Source organism: Drosophila simulans, chromosome 2L (assembly GCF_016746395.2).
Source record: "Drosophila simulans strain w501 chromosome 2L, Prin_Dsim_3.1, whole genome shotgun sequence".
NCBI lineage: Eukaryota > Metazoa > Arthropoda > Insecta > Diptera > Drosophilidae > Drosophila > Drosophila simulans.
The window spans coordinates 5,768,427-5,785,118 of record NC_052520.2 but is presented as its reverse complement, the minus strand read 5'-3'; the positions used below and the strand labels follow the sequence as shown (position 1 = coordinate 5,785,118).

General features: G+C 39.6%; 2 protein-coding genes across 4 annotated transcripts in view; both read left to right on the top strand.

Moving 5' to 3' along the window:
- Window positions 1-285: 285 nt before the first annotated feature.
- LOC6731118 lies at window positions 286-1,680 on the top strand. Its single transcript, XM_002078239.3, has 2 exons — window positions 286-597; window positions 661-1,680. Exons 1-2 carry the CDS (start codon window positions 383-385, stop codon window positions 1,397-1,399), a joined length of 954 nt encoding a protein of 317 aa, XP_002078275.1. The 5' UTR covers window positions 286-382; the 3' UTR covers window positions 1,400-1,680.
- A 317-nt stretch (window positions 1,681-1,997) lies between these two features.
- LOC6731116 (beta-1,4-glucuronyltransferase 1) overlaps window positions 1,998-16,692 on the top strand; it is a 31,893-nt gene continuing 17,198 nt past the window's right edge. Inside the window, exons 1-3 of one of the 3 annotated variants that reach the window (XM_016178934.3) lie at window positions 1,998-2,198; window positions 2,825-3,134; window positions 14,377-14,396. The gene's annotated coding sequence lies outside the window, so the exon portion shown is untranslated. The remainder of the gene's footprint in view (window positions 2,199-2,824; window positions 3,135-14,376; window positions 14,397-16,692) is intronic. The other 2 variants (XM_016178932.3, XM_016178933.3) reach the window with 2 other exon arrangements.

Genomic DNA, 16,692 nt, shown 5'->3' with positions numbered 1-16,692 from the left:
AACTCTTCCGGGAATTTTCAAGAGCGGATTTCCAGAAATAAGTAATATACCAAATTCTCCGCACGATTTCTATATTACCGTACCGTGTATCTCAAGGTATACAAATTCAGTTTCAAGAAAAATACATTTAGTAGCATATCATTAAAATGCAGCTTTGGTTAACTTAAATGTATATACTACTACAATATTAAGTAATCATAAATTATTAGTTAGTTCCCGATTTAAAGAGCTATTTAAGTAAATTTAAACCATTGATGGTATTTTTTGGCACCCGCTGCGCTCAAGCGTTCTTGGTATTTTTACGCCTCCCTCGCCTGGTCCTTGGTCACGTACGAAAATGTTTGGATTATAGCGATTCCACAAAATTGAATTTAAACGGAATATGAGCGGCCAAAAGCACCTGCGATTGCGCTACTATACGTCGCTGGAGGAGGCCATGCTGCTGCGACTGTGGCGCGAACACCTGCACGCCATACCCTCCTACACGGACAACCTGCCCATTTTCCGGGAGATCGCGCACGGCCTGCAGCAGAACGGCGTACGCCTCAACAAGCAGGAGGCTCGCCGGCGCATGAACAGCTACCGCAACAAGTATTTGTGAGGCGCAGCAGCTGCTCGAGTCTATTCCCAGTGCTAATATCTCCTTCCACTCCTCTGCAGGAACGATCGCAACCGCGTAGGGAGCAATGCGAACTTCGCGAATGACTGGCGTCTCTACGCGCTGATCGATTGCCTCTTCTCTCCTGCCTGGCCGTCTTCCGCGTTGTTCCATATCCGCAATGTGCTGGAGACGATCCGTGCGACAGCACGTGTGGATTTGCCCGCCCTGCCGCCACTGCTATTCACCTCGTCCGCCCAGCTGAAATTCGAGCGCGATGCAGAGGGATGCACCTTCCTCGATGCCGAACCCCCAATGCACGCAGTAGTGAAAACAGAGCCTTTGCAAGACGACTACCACCAGCTGGTGAAGATTGAGCACAAGCCCACAGTGGAGCAGCTGGAAATTGCGGCTAGCCACTACCTGCAGAGAACTGCTGCCGAAAGTGTCATTCGGCGGGCGCCTCTCACGCCTGCCAACCACATCCTGCCCGAGCCAGAGGATGCGCCATATGGAGGCCACACCAACGGCGGCCAGACGGACGCCGAACGTTCGGCGAGCAAAAGGAGACGAGGTCGACGTAGTATACTGCCGTACTCGGGCAAGATCACAATGGCAATAGTGGAGGAGCTGCGCAAGGAGAACAATATGCTCGAGCAGCAGAACGACGCCTGTCTGCAGGCGCTCGTCCACAAGGAGAAGCAGTTCCTGGCCATGAAGCAGAACTTCCTGGCCTATATGGAGCGGCAGGAGGCACTGCTGGCGTTAATACAGCCGCCGACCATCAAGCTGGAAACCTGATCCCGACTACTAGCACCACGTGGTAAGGACAATGTATGGCAGTTTTAGCTTTAAGTAGGGAATAGAGTCGCGACGCTCGACTCTGTGTGTTTTTTTCAATTCGTTCCTTTCTCAGACACAGAGGTCTAATTCACTCGACGTACAAAGCAGCAGCATAGCGAACCGAAGATAATATAATTTCTCAAACGTTCTTTCTCTAGCGTCATAAGTGTAAATTGTATAAACAATCATCTTCGCAAAATTTAAGTTGAGTTAAATTAAAAACTTTGTTTTAAGACGAACTTATATGGTAGCTACATTTTAAGGAAACCAAAACTAAGCAACTGGCTAAATAATAAATTAGATCAAAGAGGTATTTTTTATAAATATCTCTTTGAGCCTGCGATAATAGTAAAAGTTATCTTTAACATATTTTTTTATAGTAACGAAATCAAACATAATTTCAAATGAAATCAGTGTGAATAGCCCATTAAGTTTTGCATTTCGATCAACTTAGTGTGTGCAGCAACCGCGCGTTATTTGTTCACGAACCTCAGCTGCAGTAGTGTGCACGCAGCCGGAGTATAAAAATATCCTTAAATACCGCATGCTGCTGCTCTCTTAAGCCCTCTCTTAGCGCGCAAAGCGCTCTCTGCCGACCGAAATGCCACAGACTTTTTGTAGGCTTTTCCACTTTTTCGATTTCGAGACTTCGAGCGAAACGGTCGTGTTTTTCGCGTGTGTGCGGGTGGCGGACGCGCGTGCCAATCGGAAAAGGCCTTTAAATCAAATGAGTGGCTCGCCAAAGGAGCGCATCAAGGTGTGTGCGAGTGTGTCGAGGAGTGTGTGTGCTTGTGCGGTGCGGAGAAAGCCAGCCAGCCAGTCTGGGATAAAAATAAAGATTAAGATTGGGATAAAATAAAGATCGACGAACGGCAGCGAAGTGCACAAATCGCCGTGGAATCGGGGCTAAAGAAGGAAAAACAAGTGTGCAGCACACACGGATTGAAATGTTTGCCAATGTGTGCGAGCGTCACCTAAATAAACAACAAAAAATTCGATTTGCAGCAAAGAGAGCGAGCGAGTGAGAGAGCGCGAGAGTGGGAGGCTGTTGTTGTTGCTGTTGCTGCCGCTGCATGTGGCATGCCCGAAAATCCCAATCAGAATCAGCTGAGCCCTGCCGCGCCTCTCCCTACCTGCCCCCCCTCCGTACCAACTCCCTTTCGCACACTGTTTGTTGGCCAGTGTAAAAGTTTCTCGTTCTGTTTTGCGTGTCTCCTCCGTTTCTCTTTCTCCAGGGCCACAACACTGTGCTACAAACTATGTGAAAACCCGTTTCGTTACATTTCGCTTTGTCCCGCCTTCACCCCCCTCTCACTAATTCGGTTTTTTTTCTCTGCTGTCGCGTCACGCCTCTCACGTCTTTTTTTTACTGTTTTGTTGCAGTTGTTGCTTTTGCCCAGCGCCTCTTTCATTCATAGAAAACGGTCAGCAAAGCAAAGCAAAGCAAAGCGAGGCGACAGCAACAACAAACGGCAGGTAGAGCAGAAATATCAGCGCGATTTCTTTTCGTTTCGCCCAAAAGAGCAGCCAAAAAATCAACAAAATACGAAACACAAAGCCAAATCAAAAGAAATCAAATTTCAAATTCGTGCGGCCACCAGCAAATATCGAAATAAAGAAATTATCTAAATCATCATCATCATCAGCAGCAGCAGCACAAAAATCGAAAATCGCCTCGCTGTGTGTGTGTGATGTAAGTGCGATAATAATATTTAACAATTGCAAAAGTTTATTTTATACATCATGCCTAACTGGCGCTATTGTTCGCCCTTTTTTTTCGTCTTCCGCCTTTTTTTCTATGAAATTTGCTACTCATAACAGACCAACTTTATGTGTTTTTCAAGATATGGTATCGTAACTACATCAAGATCAATAAATTTTTAAGATTTATAATGTTTCTATAATTTGTTTAAAATTTCCCATGATTGTCGTCATTTATGGGTTTTTCCTTGGACGCTAATCATGCGGTTCTAGACCACTAGAATGATAAGATTGATAACATTCTTGGCAATAATTATCGAATCTATGGCATAATCATAACTAGTTCTTTTTTATTCGTAGGCAATTTGGTTTCTGCCAATTTGATAAATTCCATTTTCCAATCGCGTTTTAATTTTCACATTGACAACACATTTGTTAGCCCATTAAAAATTTGTTTGGCATTTGTTTTCTTTTAAAACAGCTCATTAAATCGCCGGAGTCCACATAAATCTTCTCCTCGTTTGTGGCTAAATATTGTCACTTAGCAAACGCTCGAAAATATATAACTTAATTTATGCGCACGACAATTAAAAATAGAATTAGGAGGTGTCGAAAAGAGCTAAATATAGGTGGAAGTGTATTAGGTAATTGTTATAAGCACTACTGTCTTTTCATTGTTATCTGACAATTCTATGAAATTTATGAAGTACATGGATCTTAAGTTTTTATAAAAATAGACATGAGCTGTACATAAAAAATCAACAATTCGCTGCGAAGTGATTCGAACGGGCAATTTAACACGATCTACTTAACTTGTTGTGTGTGGCTGTTTATTAATAAAATATTTGCCAATTATACGACAGTTTGAGCGTTTAGTTCCATGTGTTTCGCCCTATTATTAAATATTTATACTTGATAAACACGTGCTTATTTACTCCATTAGTATGATTCGATCATTTTCTGGGTAATCAAACGATAACTAAACTAAACAAATGTTTTTCTCAATAATGGCGAATATTTGTGTAGTAAAACAAGCAGAGCAGTTTTCTGCATCACAGAACTGAGTATCTGATATCTGATGTCGCACATTGTTGATAAGAAACTATAGTAGGGGACTTGGTAAATTTAAGGCGATAGCAACGCATTGCGGTGTTGGGATTACGTAGAACATAGGACCTTGGATGCGATTAGCTCGGAAAGATTTCTGGTTTTTAGATAAAGAGCGAGAGAAACAATCGAATACACAAGATTCAAGCGGAAGTTTATAATCGTTGCCAAGAAAATTCCAGATGGGTGATTTGTGCCTATGCACTTCAAAGCTTTTCGATAAATAAACAGTGGAAATTAGTTTTTCCCACATTAAAAATGCTTTTTAAGAACAATAAGTTCTGGATAATTTCTCCATATTGCCAGGTTGGCACTCACATTTTGCTAAAAATAGCATTTTGTGTATTTTAAGTTTTTTAAATTGAATTGAAATTATTATTTCATCAATTTATTTTCTGCCCCTTTTGACCTGAAAATTCCATACGTCGCTTCTGAAATACAAATGACACCCCCAGGGGGTCACCCACCTACAAGTGACGTAACATCAAAGCTCACATGCATTTACACAAATTTTGTTTGTCATGGAGACAACTGAATCATCTTGAGCAACAGCATTTATTACACTGGTTGACAAGAAACCCGTTTTAAACGTTATATACACTTTTAGTTTCTTTATTTGCTGGAATATATATAAATTCCAATATTTAAATATTTTTTCAAATGTAAATAATGCAAGGCGTGAGGTTTTGTAGTCCACCTGGGTTAGCAAGTTCGTAAGCCTTTTCCTGGATTCCTTATCGGTATTGAATTACCGTGTTGTGGTTAAAGGCAAATAAGCAGTTTTGTTCATTTGATTTTGGTTTGCGTTTTACACTTTCCAAGACCCAGACCTTAGAAATCAGTCAGTTGAAACATACATCCTAAGTTAGGAAACCATGAAAGTCTGGACAGCTTATTCATGATATTTCAAATCACTTTTATTATTGGAAAATTTTTATAAAAATTTTATTTTGAAAAAGAAAATTTCGGGACTTATTAATATTTTAAAAGTTTTTGTTTCTTTAATTGAACTTTCTGTGTCACGCATTGAACTTCAAAGTTATTCAAAACTTCCACTAATTGGTATTAATATCTTTTGCTTTCCTATTTTACTACATTTTGTTAATGTGCTCATCAAGCGCTAAGTTGTGTTGCCGGTTTCTCTTGTTTAGGCTAAATATGAAATGGGGCAGTCAGCTTTGTCATGACAACTGTAGGGCAACAAAATGTTTATCCAACTTCCTCTAACAATTGGGCACGCAAAACCATCAGTCCCGTCAGTCAGACACGGCCAAGGGTATTCCGCCGGGCAAGAGGCGGTGAATGGGGATTGGGTTCGGAATTGGGATTGGGAGCGGGAGCTGGACAGGTGCGCCCCGTGTGCGGTGTTCTGACACCTTTCTCCACGGCCAGGGGCCATGTCATCGTCAGCATGACAAGCGCTGGGGTGACCGGTCGGTTGCTTAATGGTTGATTGAATTGAAACGAGGGAAACTGGGTTGTTTAAAGGGCTGTAGTTGTAGCTTGTGGGTCCTAACCCCTAGATGAGGGTTCAACGAAAGTCAGTTTACTGGGGAAACGCGTAAAAACGGAGGTTAGGCAACACTGGTCCTTGCTTTTTATGTTGCGCTTATAAATATAATATTAACCAGACTCAAAGATATATTTGTTTATATAAACAACTTGTGAATAGATCCATTAGTTTGATCTTTTAGTGCATTTCATTTTAGCAAGCTAATGCAATTTCTTACACCTAGTTAACAAATTTGTTTTGGTGTAAAGCCAAAGGTGTTCTGTAATAATTTTAATAATACATTTTATTATTCAATTTTATTATATATTAATTTTCTTATATATCTATTTTGAGAGAAAGAGGAAAGAACTATATTGTATAACTACAAAAATAAGAGGAACTCATAATGAAATCAGAAGATATGTTACAAATTGAAGATGCATCTAGAGTTGCAGACGTATAAGGATACTAGATGACACAATTAGAATGACATATTTTCATCAGGACGAATTGCCTGAATTCAGGGGCCTTGCCGTATTTATGCAGTACTTTTTCTTTATAAGCGTCGCTTTTCATGCTCGAGCAGCAAAAGTTTAGTTGTAATTATTATGCAAATGTATACAGTTCAAGCGACGAGAGAAAATGTTTGTCGGCTAAAAAAGTGAAGAACTTGAAGGCGACGTCAAAGGCATTTGCTCAAATCATTGGTTGGCTCTGCCAGAGTTGCCTAATTGTTATGCAAAAGGGTTGCTCACTAAAGACAGACTGTTGCTATTGTTGTTTATTGCTTTATTATTGTTTGTTTTGACTGGGTTTCCTCTAAACTCGATTGAGCCTTTAAAGCAGTCCATAGTTCAGTTCAAAAGGTAGTACATAGTTATCAAATTGAAATGCAAGCTTAGTATTGGATTTTAATATTTATATGCCAACAATGGTAAGCGACTAAGAGGTGGCACTTCGGTGGGGAAAAGAAAGAAATTTAATTAAAATTCGTTTGCCTTTACCCCCATCACTTATGCTCTTCGTCTTTGCAGCTTGTGTGTAGTTTTTGGCTGGCTGCCAAGTGGAAAAGCCGCCTGTGTTGTCAGTTTCTTTGTACGTGAAGAAAAATGTGGCAAATTCCGACATTTTAAGTCGCAGATGTTAAATACATTTCCTTATAAACTTGCACTTAGTAGAGTAGATTCGTGTTGGCCCAAGAGAGTTCTTTCCTAATATTGTCAAATGCTCAAAAGGTGTTTAATGGATCGTTTTTCTGAGTGCAGGCGTTTGAGACGGCTTAGAGATAAGACTAGGAGGATGGACCATGGGTGATGGAGTGTGGCAGCCACTCAAACTTGACATAGACTTGGGCCACTGGCTTTTGTTCGTGAATGTGCTGCTGAGGTTGTGTTGGTGTGTGCCTGTGTGCACAAGGACGTGAGCACCATTTGACCACTGTGGCACCCGGGCCATGGACGGGAAGTCCTTAGTGGAAACCAATTTCATCACTTATTGTCCCCAGCTAAGCTGGCAAAGAATCCGACTCGTGAGCGCCCGGCATCACCTTTGATGGGATTTGAACACTGTGCCTCAACTCGGCTTGGATTCCTTGTTAAGTGAATTAGTGAAAAACACATTTTAGTTTTGAACTGCATTCTTGGGTGCTTGATTACTTAAAAGCTTTTACTCACGCACAGGCAAAGAACAAGGGCGCTTGTGGCTTTTAAATCAATAGTGTGGCAGAGTGGTAAAGGAGGCTGAATGGATAGGCATAGAATGGACCTTCGGCTGGCGATCTGTTCATTTGATTGAACTGAGAGGTCGGGAACCTATTCAATTTATTAAGCGCCATTGAAAATTGAATGAGCGGTAAGGACATAACGATTAGTATGGCAAAATGTTCGGAAACATATAATCGGATTTGCAACAATAGAGTCTAAAAGGACTGAACCACTGTGTTATTTGTTAAATATTAAATTCTTTTATAATTACCTTTTTTTAATGGCGTTTGAGCTTACAATGTATGTTGGGGTTTTTAAATAGTCTCGTACTCAACGTGCACGAAATATTTTCCTTTGTTTTTCATTGCCTTTTCAGTTGTCTCCGTTTTTTGCCTGTGAAAAATATGCCAACGTACTTAAGTTTCTTGATGCGCATACAAGTACTGACAAATTGCCTTCATGAACTACCCACCCACTTTATTTTTGCCTTTGAGTACTCATTAAAACCGGGTAAGAATAAATCTTTACAAATTTCAACGCTCGCTGCGGGAAGTCTGTTTAAAAATGGGACAATGTGCATATTGTCTAAGTAATTTAGTGTGCCAAAATCACATTTTCTTTGTTACCAAAACATACGGGTTCGAAAAAAGATATCAGAATCTATGATATGTAGAACTCTGGCCAAAAACTGATTTTTTGTTGGTGCATATTTAATGCCTGCCATTTAAAGATTCATATTTTCCCCTACTAGATTTAGTGGTACTTATTTAATTATTTTCTTTTGGTCACTTGCTGTTGTAGTGGCCTTTTTAATGTGTGTCCCTGAGAGCTTTATTTTAACTGGTTAGCATGAGAGAACTGCGAGCTGCTTAAAAGGATAAGCGTTGCATGAAATATGAAAATGTCCTTGACCAAAATGCTGAGCCTGTTTTTAAAACCTCAATTTTACGCATAAATAAGTAAAAAAAACATGAAAAACACTATTTTTACAAAAATAATTCAGTTTTCTTGTAATAAGATTTTATCTATCATATCCACTTTAATAAACGGAAAACTCATTCAAAATGCTTATCAAAAGCCTTTCATATAGTAGTTTATACTATCATAAGACTATCATAGGCTTACCCCTGGATAGCTAGACTCCTTTATTGGCCCACTGAAGCATCCATTCAGCCGGTAAATCAATATGCCACCTCGATAGGAGTCATCCATTACGGCCTGCTTGCCAAACATCCGTGCGCAGTTAAGTGGCGAAAAAATCATGACAGCAGCTGGGTGTCGACAATGGATCCTTGTGCAGGCACCAGGATCGCGGCCCCAGAGGCGGGTAATGTCATTAACAACAAATTGAGCACATTAATAAATATGAATTATGATTGTTAATAAAAAAGTATGGCCGTAAGCGACGGAACTGGAAGTGTGGCGTAGTTTCGGCGAATTTTCACGCCCATTGGCAGGAAGCTGACACCTACCCAGTGCCACGCCCACTTGGAATGGGGCGCAATAAACGGAGTTGCGGGTAAACCGAATGGTAATTCGCCCTGTGGGCAACAAGCTGATGTTGCATAACTTTCAGCGCTCCATGGAATGCGAGTGTGTGGCAGACATCATAAATCAATTTTGGTCACGGGAAGGGGCAGCCGAGTTTCCGTAGTTGAATAAAAATAGTCCATTTTATTTTGGCCAGATTTAACGGGGAGTCAAAGCTTCAAATGGTCAGCAGAAAGATAGAAGGAATGAAAACCCGCCAGTTCATCGAAAATTCCCAACGAAACAAGTTTGAGTATCGAACTGGAAAGTTTATTTAGTCGTAACCTATTCCCTACTTTTAAGTACACCAAGCTAGCTGCTGTCAAACGTGGCGATACTTTTACCTTAAAATGAACTTTAAAAGCCATTTACAACCTAAATCCTCGTAAACCGCCGAACCCGCAAATGGTTCATCATAATGGTGGCCAAAGTCATTTTAGCCAAGTTAAGTTACAGCTCATCCGCAGAACGGTTGCCATTTTGTTTTTTATTATTCAAGATACGGTTCGGAGTAGCTTAACTAGGACCACAAATTGGGTACTACCTAGCCATTTGTTGGCAACAAAAATGCCTTTGGTATATTCGATTTTATATTGAACTCAAGTGCGCTCTCAGTGTGTTTTATTGATAACGTCAGCTTGTCACTTTTTTCTTCGTCCCGCTTGACGGGAAAAGTGACAGGCGTGAATTAGGAAAACGAAAAGTTTTCCCTCAAATAATGTATCCCTGTGTATTTGTAATGCTATCTGTGTAATTTGGACCCAACATTTGACCAAACAGAAGGGGCGTCCTGTTTTTGCTTCCTTCACGCCTGACACTTGTTTTCGAACTTTTTTCGTACACGAGTTTTCGGTTTGACTCGATGTTATTTGCAGCATGCCACATCGTCATGATGATGATGATGATGATGATTCCTTTATCTTTGCAGCACCTTGCACATTCATCGCATTTCCTTTCGCCAGTGAAGTTTCCTGGCTCTAATGTAATGTGAAATGATACTAATTAAGTGCTAGACGAGATTATCTCGTAGGTTGCGTGTCAAAGACCATCTTTTGTCATCACAGCCTTCATCATTTTGAAACGCAACTGAAACTTCACACACAATGGACTTGAAAATTAGATGATGCCTTGCAAGATTGATTGCGATAGTGCTTAATTAAACAAAAGCTGCCCAGTTCACCGTGTAATGTGATTTGTTTAATTGGAAAATATTTGGGGTAAGACCCGATAACCATCATGATTAGGCGGCCATTGAGAAAGTTTTCACAATCCACTTTGTATCGGTGTGAAACAAAAATAACTTCATTTAAAAATCGTTTATTTCCGGAATCGAAAGCTTATAAAAAGGGCAATCATCTCTTTAAGACGAATATTCGTTTTAAAATGCTCGAAATTAACAGGCAGATGTGTCATATGGAAAGAGAAATATATGCAAATCGAGTTAGCCCCGTCAGAGTCTTAAATGTTCGTGGGGTTTTTTGTATTTTTATTTGCCTTGGGCTGTTCATGCGTTTGTCATATGTATTTTTAAGGTCCCACTGCTTTTGGCCATCTTTAAGGTTTTTTTTTTGACTGATTGCCGCCTCGGGCACGAATGCGTGTGTAATATTTATCAGTCCATTCAATTTACATACAAAGTGCCAAGTATAATTGAAATTCGCAGTAATTTCCTACTCAGCTCCGTAAATTGTCAGTGAATTATTTACTTCCATTTCACGAGGTTTTTATATTGCAAAGAAATATTTGTAAAATTCATGCACTGTAATCCATAGGTGGTGGTAACACACATCCTTAAGATTTTACTTTCTCACGTTGACTAATCTCTATTCTTCTGAACTTTTCAACGCCTTTGTTTAATGATTTGATAAGAACGCATTTATAATGAATTTTCTAGCTATGTAGGTAACGGTTTTTTTAATCTAATCTTTTGGCCAACGGCAACCTTCAAATCACTTGCTATCAATTCTGTTAAATTTCCATGCACCACCCTTAATCATGATAATGAGCGATAAAATGGGTCTTTTAAACTTTTTATACTCTATTCAATCATTAATTTGTATGTATTTATGTATAAGCCAACCCCTTTTTGTGCTTAAGTGCAATAATCCTTTTATACTCTATGCAGCTTATATAAAAACCAATAATTAATTTCGCAAAACTGTTTACGCGGATTTTTTTCAAGTGCAATTAATTCTGAAGAGCTCTTGACTGGCTCTAGGAATTAAAAGCAATTTGCTGTTAGAAGTTTGATGCACTTTTTAATTGGTCTTTTATCGTGCCACCTGTTTTTGGTACAATGTCAAAACGCGATTCTGATTTGTTAAAATTCCAAGATAGCTTATCTAACAAATTGGTAGCCAAATTCAATTGCTGCAGAAACTAAATGTACAACATGGTGTGTTTTACAAGTTCTTGGAAAATGCTCTCTTATCAACGAAAGGGTAAACAACTCAGTCACTAATAAGTCTTCATGTATACACGCATATATACCAGCAAAAAATATCGTTTTTAATTAGTGAATGCTATAGAATCTTCAACCCTTTTTCAAGATAGTTAACTTTTATTGAAGACCAATTATTTGGCAGAGTGTTGGGTGTTGGCAACTCAACCCTTCACTAAAATGAAGCTGATTATGTCTACAGACTGCGCTGCTGCAAATTCAATTAATTTTGAATGCAATTTTAAGTGCACTTGTGTTAAGTATTCTACTTAGCAGACACTTTCCCTTCGGCCTGCGACTAACTTCACTCGGACATTTTCGTTTTAAGTTTTCCTAGGGCTTGCAATGCTTTTTCGGGTTTTTTTTTAGTGAAAAAACTTTATGAAATACGCTAATTTAAATTAGCTTCCGACCAGAGATTCAGTTTCACCACCCAGAGCCATTCGACAAATCCAATTTCGCTTTTATTTCTCTACTCCGCCCACCAGATCGGGTAAACATGTTTGTTTGGGTTCTGGTTGGCGGTATCTTTATGTGAGTCCCTAGTTTATATATTTATATAGTATATATATTGCCCGTCGTCCCAACGTATTCCATTAGCCAAGCGAATGCTTCCCTGGGGAAACGCACAGTTTATTTGCTCTGTTAATTAAAATTACGAGCGTCAGACAAATTTGTCTGCAACGTACATGCAATGGGATCATTATAGGTGGTTTGATTTGTTGGTCTATGGTTCATTTGCAGCTAATTTAATTACAAGTTTGAGCAGCAATTTCGGGCAAGGTTACTCTTTTAGTATTATTTTCTTTTAGTGTAGAGCATTGTCCAATTTTATCAGAATCGCCGAGAAAACCTTTTTTATGCCACGGTGTGCCAGGCACACTTGCTTAATCTTCGGCTATTCAAGTACAAATCTGGGCCGTTTGGTTTTTATTATTGGTTCAAGCCATGCAAGGACCTTTTCATAGTCCTTACCACAGATGCAGCGGAAAATACAGAGTTCCCAAAAGTGGGCAAAATGCCGCGGAAATCGACTTGCCTGCAGTTGTGGGTTTTCCTGGCTCCAAATACCACACCATTTCTGAACACACTAACTATATATATAATGTATATCCTTTGGAGGTAAAAATGTAAATATTAATAAAATCGTGTTTGCTTGTACATTTAAAGTTCTGCTTCTACTTTTAATTAAGATATCAGTAAAAGGGAAAACATTATTCATATTTCAGTTCCGGATATTGATTGGTTTCTTTTTTTGTAATCTTCATTTGCAGTAGCATAGCTGGATTTCTTTTCCAATTCTAGGGCATCTCTTTCTCTGTCTGAGTTTCCACTTTGCTATCCTTCGGTTTTCGCTCGCCAAACCTAATAAATTTTGCATTGTGCGCGGCGTTTGGTTGAGCGTCGCAGTTACCTGAATTCAGATATTGCCTTCCGGACATACAAGTTGGGAGAAGCTGCGGCTGTGGTCCTTTGCCCCCAACCCGCCATTCGAATCCTTAATATTCCCTTGTTGGCTGACCATGCGAAAGCGCCATATGGCTTGCTAAATATTTTAAAATACGAAGTGCATGCTGTGCAGCTCCTTTTGTGTTTTATAAATATTGTGTTGTTTAAAGTGATATCATAAGCTAACTACATGATGTTTGCATTTTTTAAAGTGTGAGGAGATTGTTGAAATTTGTAGCTAGGTACTAGAACTTGGTCCTTTGTCCTTTAAAATGATCGGAAAGAGTTATGCGCACATTTGTGCGGCCCTCCTTCACAAATTTTCCGAGTTACTGGTTGTAAGTTATTTGCGACAGTTAACATGCAATATAACTGTGGAAATTGCTAAGAAAATATTACTTTTGCTTATGTTTACCCAGAATTTAGAATTGGGTTCGTGAGGGTTTTGGGAAGACAATCTAAAAGTCCTAACATTATTTAATTTCTATTAATATTGTAGTGCCTTAAGTGCATTTTTAAAGTTTCCACTCCAAGGAACATTCGAAAAATCGTATTATTCAACCACAGTGCTCTTGACCTATGCCTTCCACTCGGCCTGGGTGCATCCAACTCCTCCATGTCTCTAGACAAAACAGATAAATGACTTTATTTGTTGAGTTTGCTCTGGCTGCAACAACCCCACCCGTAATCCTATCACCACTCGAGAAGTCAAGTGGCGAGGACCAGCTGAGCTGAGCTGCGATGAGCCCTTCTATGGATTCAATGGGGAGCAAGGAGGTTCAGTCAAGCGGCTTTTAAGAAAACCATTTTGCATCATAAAAGTATAAAATTGCTGCACAATGTGTGACCACGAATTACTTATTTCAAATAACATGAAACGGAACAAATTTGCATTTGTTTTTCAAACTATCATCCCTGCAAAAATGGGTGAAAAGCATTTGCAAACTTACAACTTAAACCTCTTAGGTACAAAAAAGCGTTGAATTGCTTTGTTTTCCTTTCAGCCAGCTCCGCCTACTCCTCTCAAGGAGACCGAAGTACACACCTGCTAACGTGCAAATATCTTGGGGCAGGGAGTCCTGGCTGCACTGCATCCCCAGGGCACCGTTTATTCAGCAGACGATGACGGGGAAAATGTGCTGTGCAGAAAGGCAGTTTGCTTTACTCTACACCGTCTTTGTGTTCCTTGGCGCATCAATTTTTAAACAGACCAAATGCAGCTGAATTGCATTTTAAAGCAGATCTTAACGGTTCGTCTGCATTGCGTAGAAATTGGCCGGAGGCCTATTTCAGATACATTGTGTAGCTAACCCAAAATCCATTGTTTGCATTGCATGCGAGAGTGCTGTGGATCCTAGCTTGCTTTTGGCAAAAATACGGATTTGAAAATCCATTTAAAAACTAGTTATCTAACTTAAATGTACGTTTAACATACAGAATATATAGAATATGACTAATTGACTAATTACATCTATTACATATGACTAATTATTCTTATTCTCTGTCTTTTCAGTAACTAGCAAAATAAATTAGGTAAGTGTTTGCCATTTTGTCTTACTCAACCCGAAGATTAGTTTTCTGCCACAATCGCTTAACTATTGAATTGGCTAAAATAAATCTACTGTAAACATCTGTTTACTGAGATTAGTTAGGGTCTGTTTTGAGAAGTAGGTTGAGGCTATGGTGGTCCTAATTTATATCGAACAGAAGTACGTGCCAAATTTTAAATAAGTAAGGTCGAAAACTTTTGACGCCGTCACCAGCAAAACAAAAGCTCTATGCTAATTTCGCTAGTTGGTGCAAGGTAATACCAATATTTGGATTATCCGGCAGTAAACATAAAGACTACCAATTTAGTTAGCTGTCCTCGTTAATCACCGCCGTCAGTTTGTTGTCATGCTATATTTTGTTGAGCCGGGCTTGTCGTTTTCATTAACCTTAATTAGCGTGTGCCGTTGACATTCGTCACTATCCACATAAATGCAATTGCCTTACTACAACCGTCACTATTCCCCGCCGCACAGTCATGATTATCAGCAACATCATCGCCAAATGAGAGTGATATTTTGTGTCACACGTGAAGTGGAATAGTGGAAATGTGGATGCATGGGCCACCGAGTTTTGAATAGTCTGGGTTCAGAGGTCTTGAATATTTAGGATATCACTTTAGTATAGTCTTAGAAACTATACGTTTACAAAGTGATGTATTATATGCCAATTAGAGTGTTAAATAATATACCAACCAGCACTAATTACGCCTGTGGTTTAAGTCGCTTTCCTACCCAACTTGCCTTATAAGCCGCCAGTTGCGATGTCGCTTTTGCTCCATTTACTCGCCGCCAATGACAGTGAGTTCGAAAAGTATGTCGACCTATCGCTTACTTCATTCACTGCTGCCCCCACATGGGGAACTAGTTTTTGTATTGGAATCGCATTGCACGCGGCCGGATCGTGTGACTTTGAACTCAATAAGTGTGGATTGGTCCGGTCGATTTTTATGACAAGTAGCGAAACCGAACCAATATTAAACTGGATTAAAAAATGAACCAAAATGAGCCAGCCCAGTTGTAAAAACTTTCACGTACTTCATTTGCCAGATGGAAAAAAAGCTATTTGTGCCTTTTTCCATCTGACTGTTTGTCACGTTTGAAGTTTGTTTGGCGTTTTGTTCGCAGTTTTTGCTTCCTACACGGGTTTTCTTGGGATCTTGAGATCTTTGGGTCGCGGTCTGGGTTTTTTGTATGATGGTTCTTCGGTTCTTCGAATGCCTGGCAGCTTGAGGACTGCTTGTCAATAAAGTTCTTGACACCTTTTCTTCATTTGCACAGATTTCTCTCGCAATGACTTTCGGTTTGCTTTCGACTGTATTGTTTTATACTCATTCGAACACATTCCATGTAAATTCAATTGCTTTTTTCGCTAAGCAAAATAAAGATACTCGAACGGAAGCTAATGAATATAAGATAAGCGCGAATACATTAAAAGTTTATTGTAGAGAGTTCGTTAAACTTGCAAACAGCTCTTTATGACCTAGATAATTGAGCTTTAAAACAACAAATGAATAGTTGCAAATGGGATGTTAAAAAATCTGAAATCCTGAACTATTAAAGTGGTAATTGTATCAAATAATGTTTTTGTTCTGCTCTGGATTTTCATCTATTTACTTTGCTTGCCTACAATGCTATATCATTCATAATTTGTATACTGCCGAATGAGAATGAATGGCATAACGAACACAATAGCTAACACACAAAATCGCAATAAATGGCATTTGCATTCAATTTGCTGCATCGAATGCTTAATGACCGAGTGAACAAAGGCGGCAGCGACCTTTCGCAAACACACGCACAAAGATATGAATATTTCTCGTTCCTCGAGCCGAATTTAATTGTCCAAACAAAAGCAACCCATCTCCCATCTCCAGTGCCCCGGACTACTACTGGTGGTCACCTGCCTGACCTCGGAGTTAAGTTTGTGTGCCTTAATTGCTTGCGACTTGTTGTTGCTTCCTTGTCTTGGCTTGTTGAACTCTCAAGGTAACAAGAAGTAGCAAGCTGGCCCCTTCCTCTGCCGCTATTTAATTTCCACGAAATGAAGAGGGAAAAAGCGGCAAATAAAATGTCTAAGATTGCGATTATCTTTTTAATAACATCTCGAGGAAGGCGAACATTGCCACGAATAAAAAGGCGGGAAACTGGCAATGAAAAGAAACTACAAAAATCACGAATTTAATTACCACGCACCCCAGATAGCGCCCCAAATGAAGCAATAAACTACGTTAGGAGTATTGGAGATTGCAAACGTATCTAAGTAGAAACATTGCCCGAAT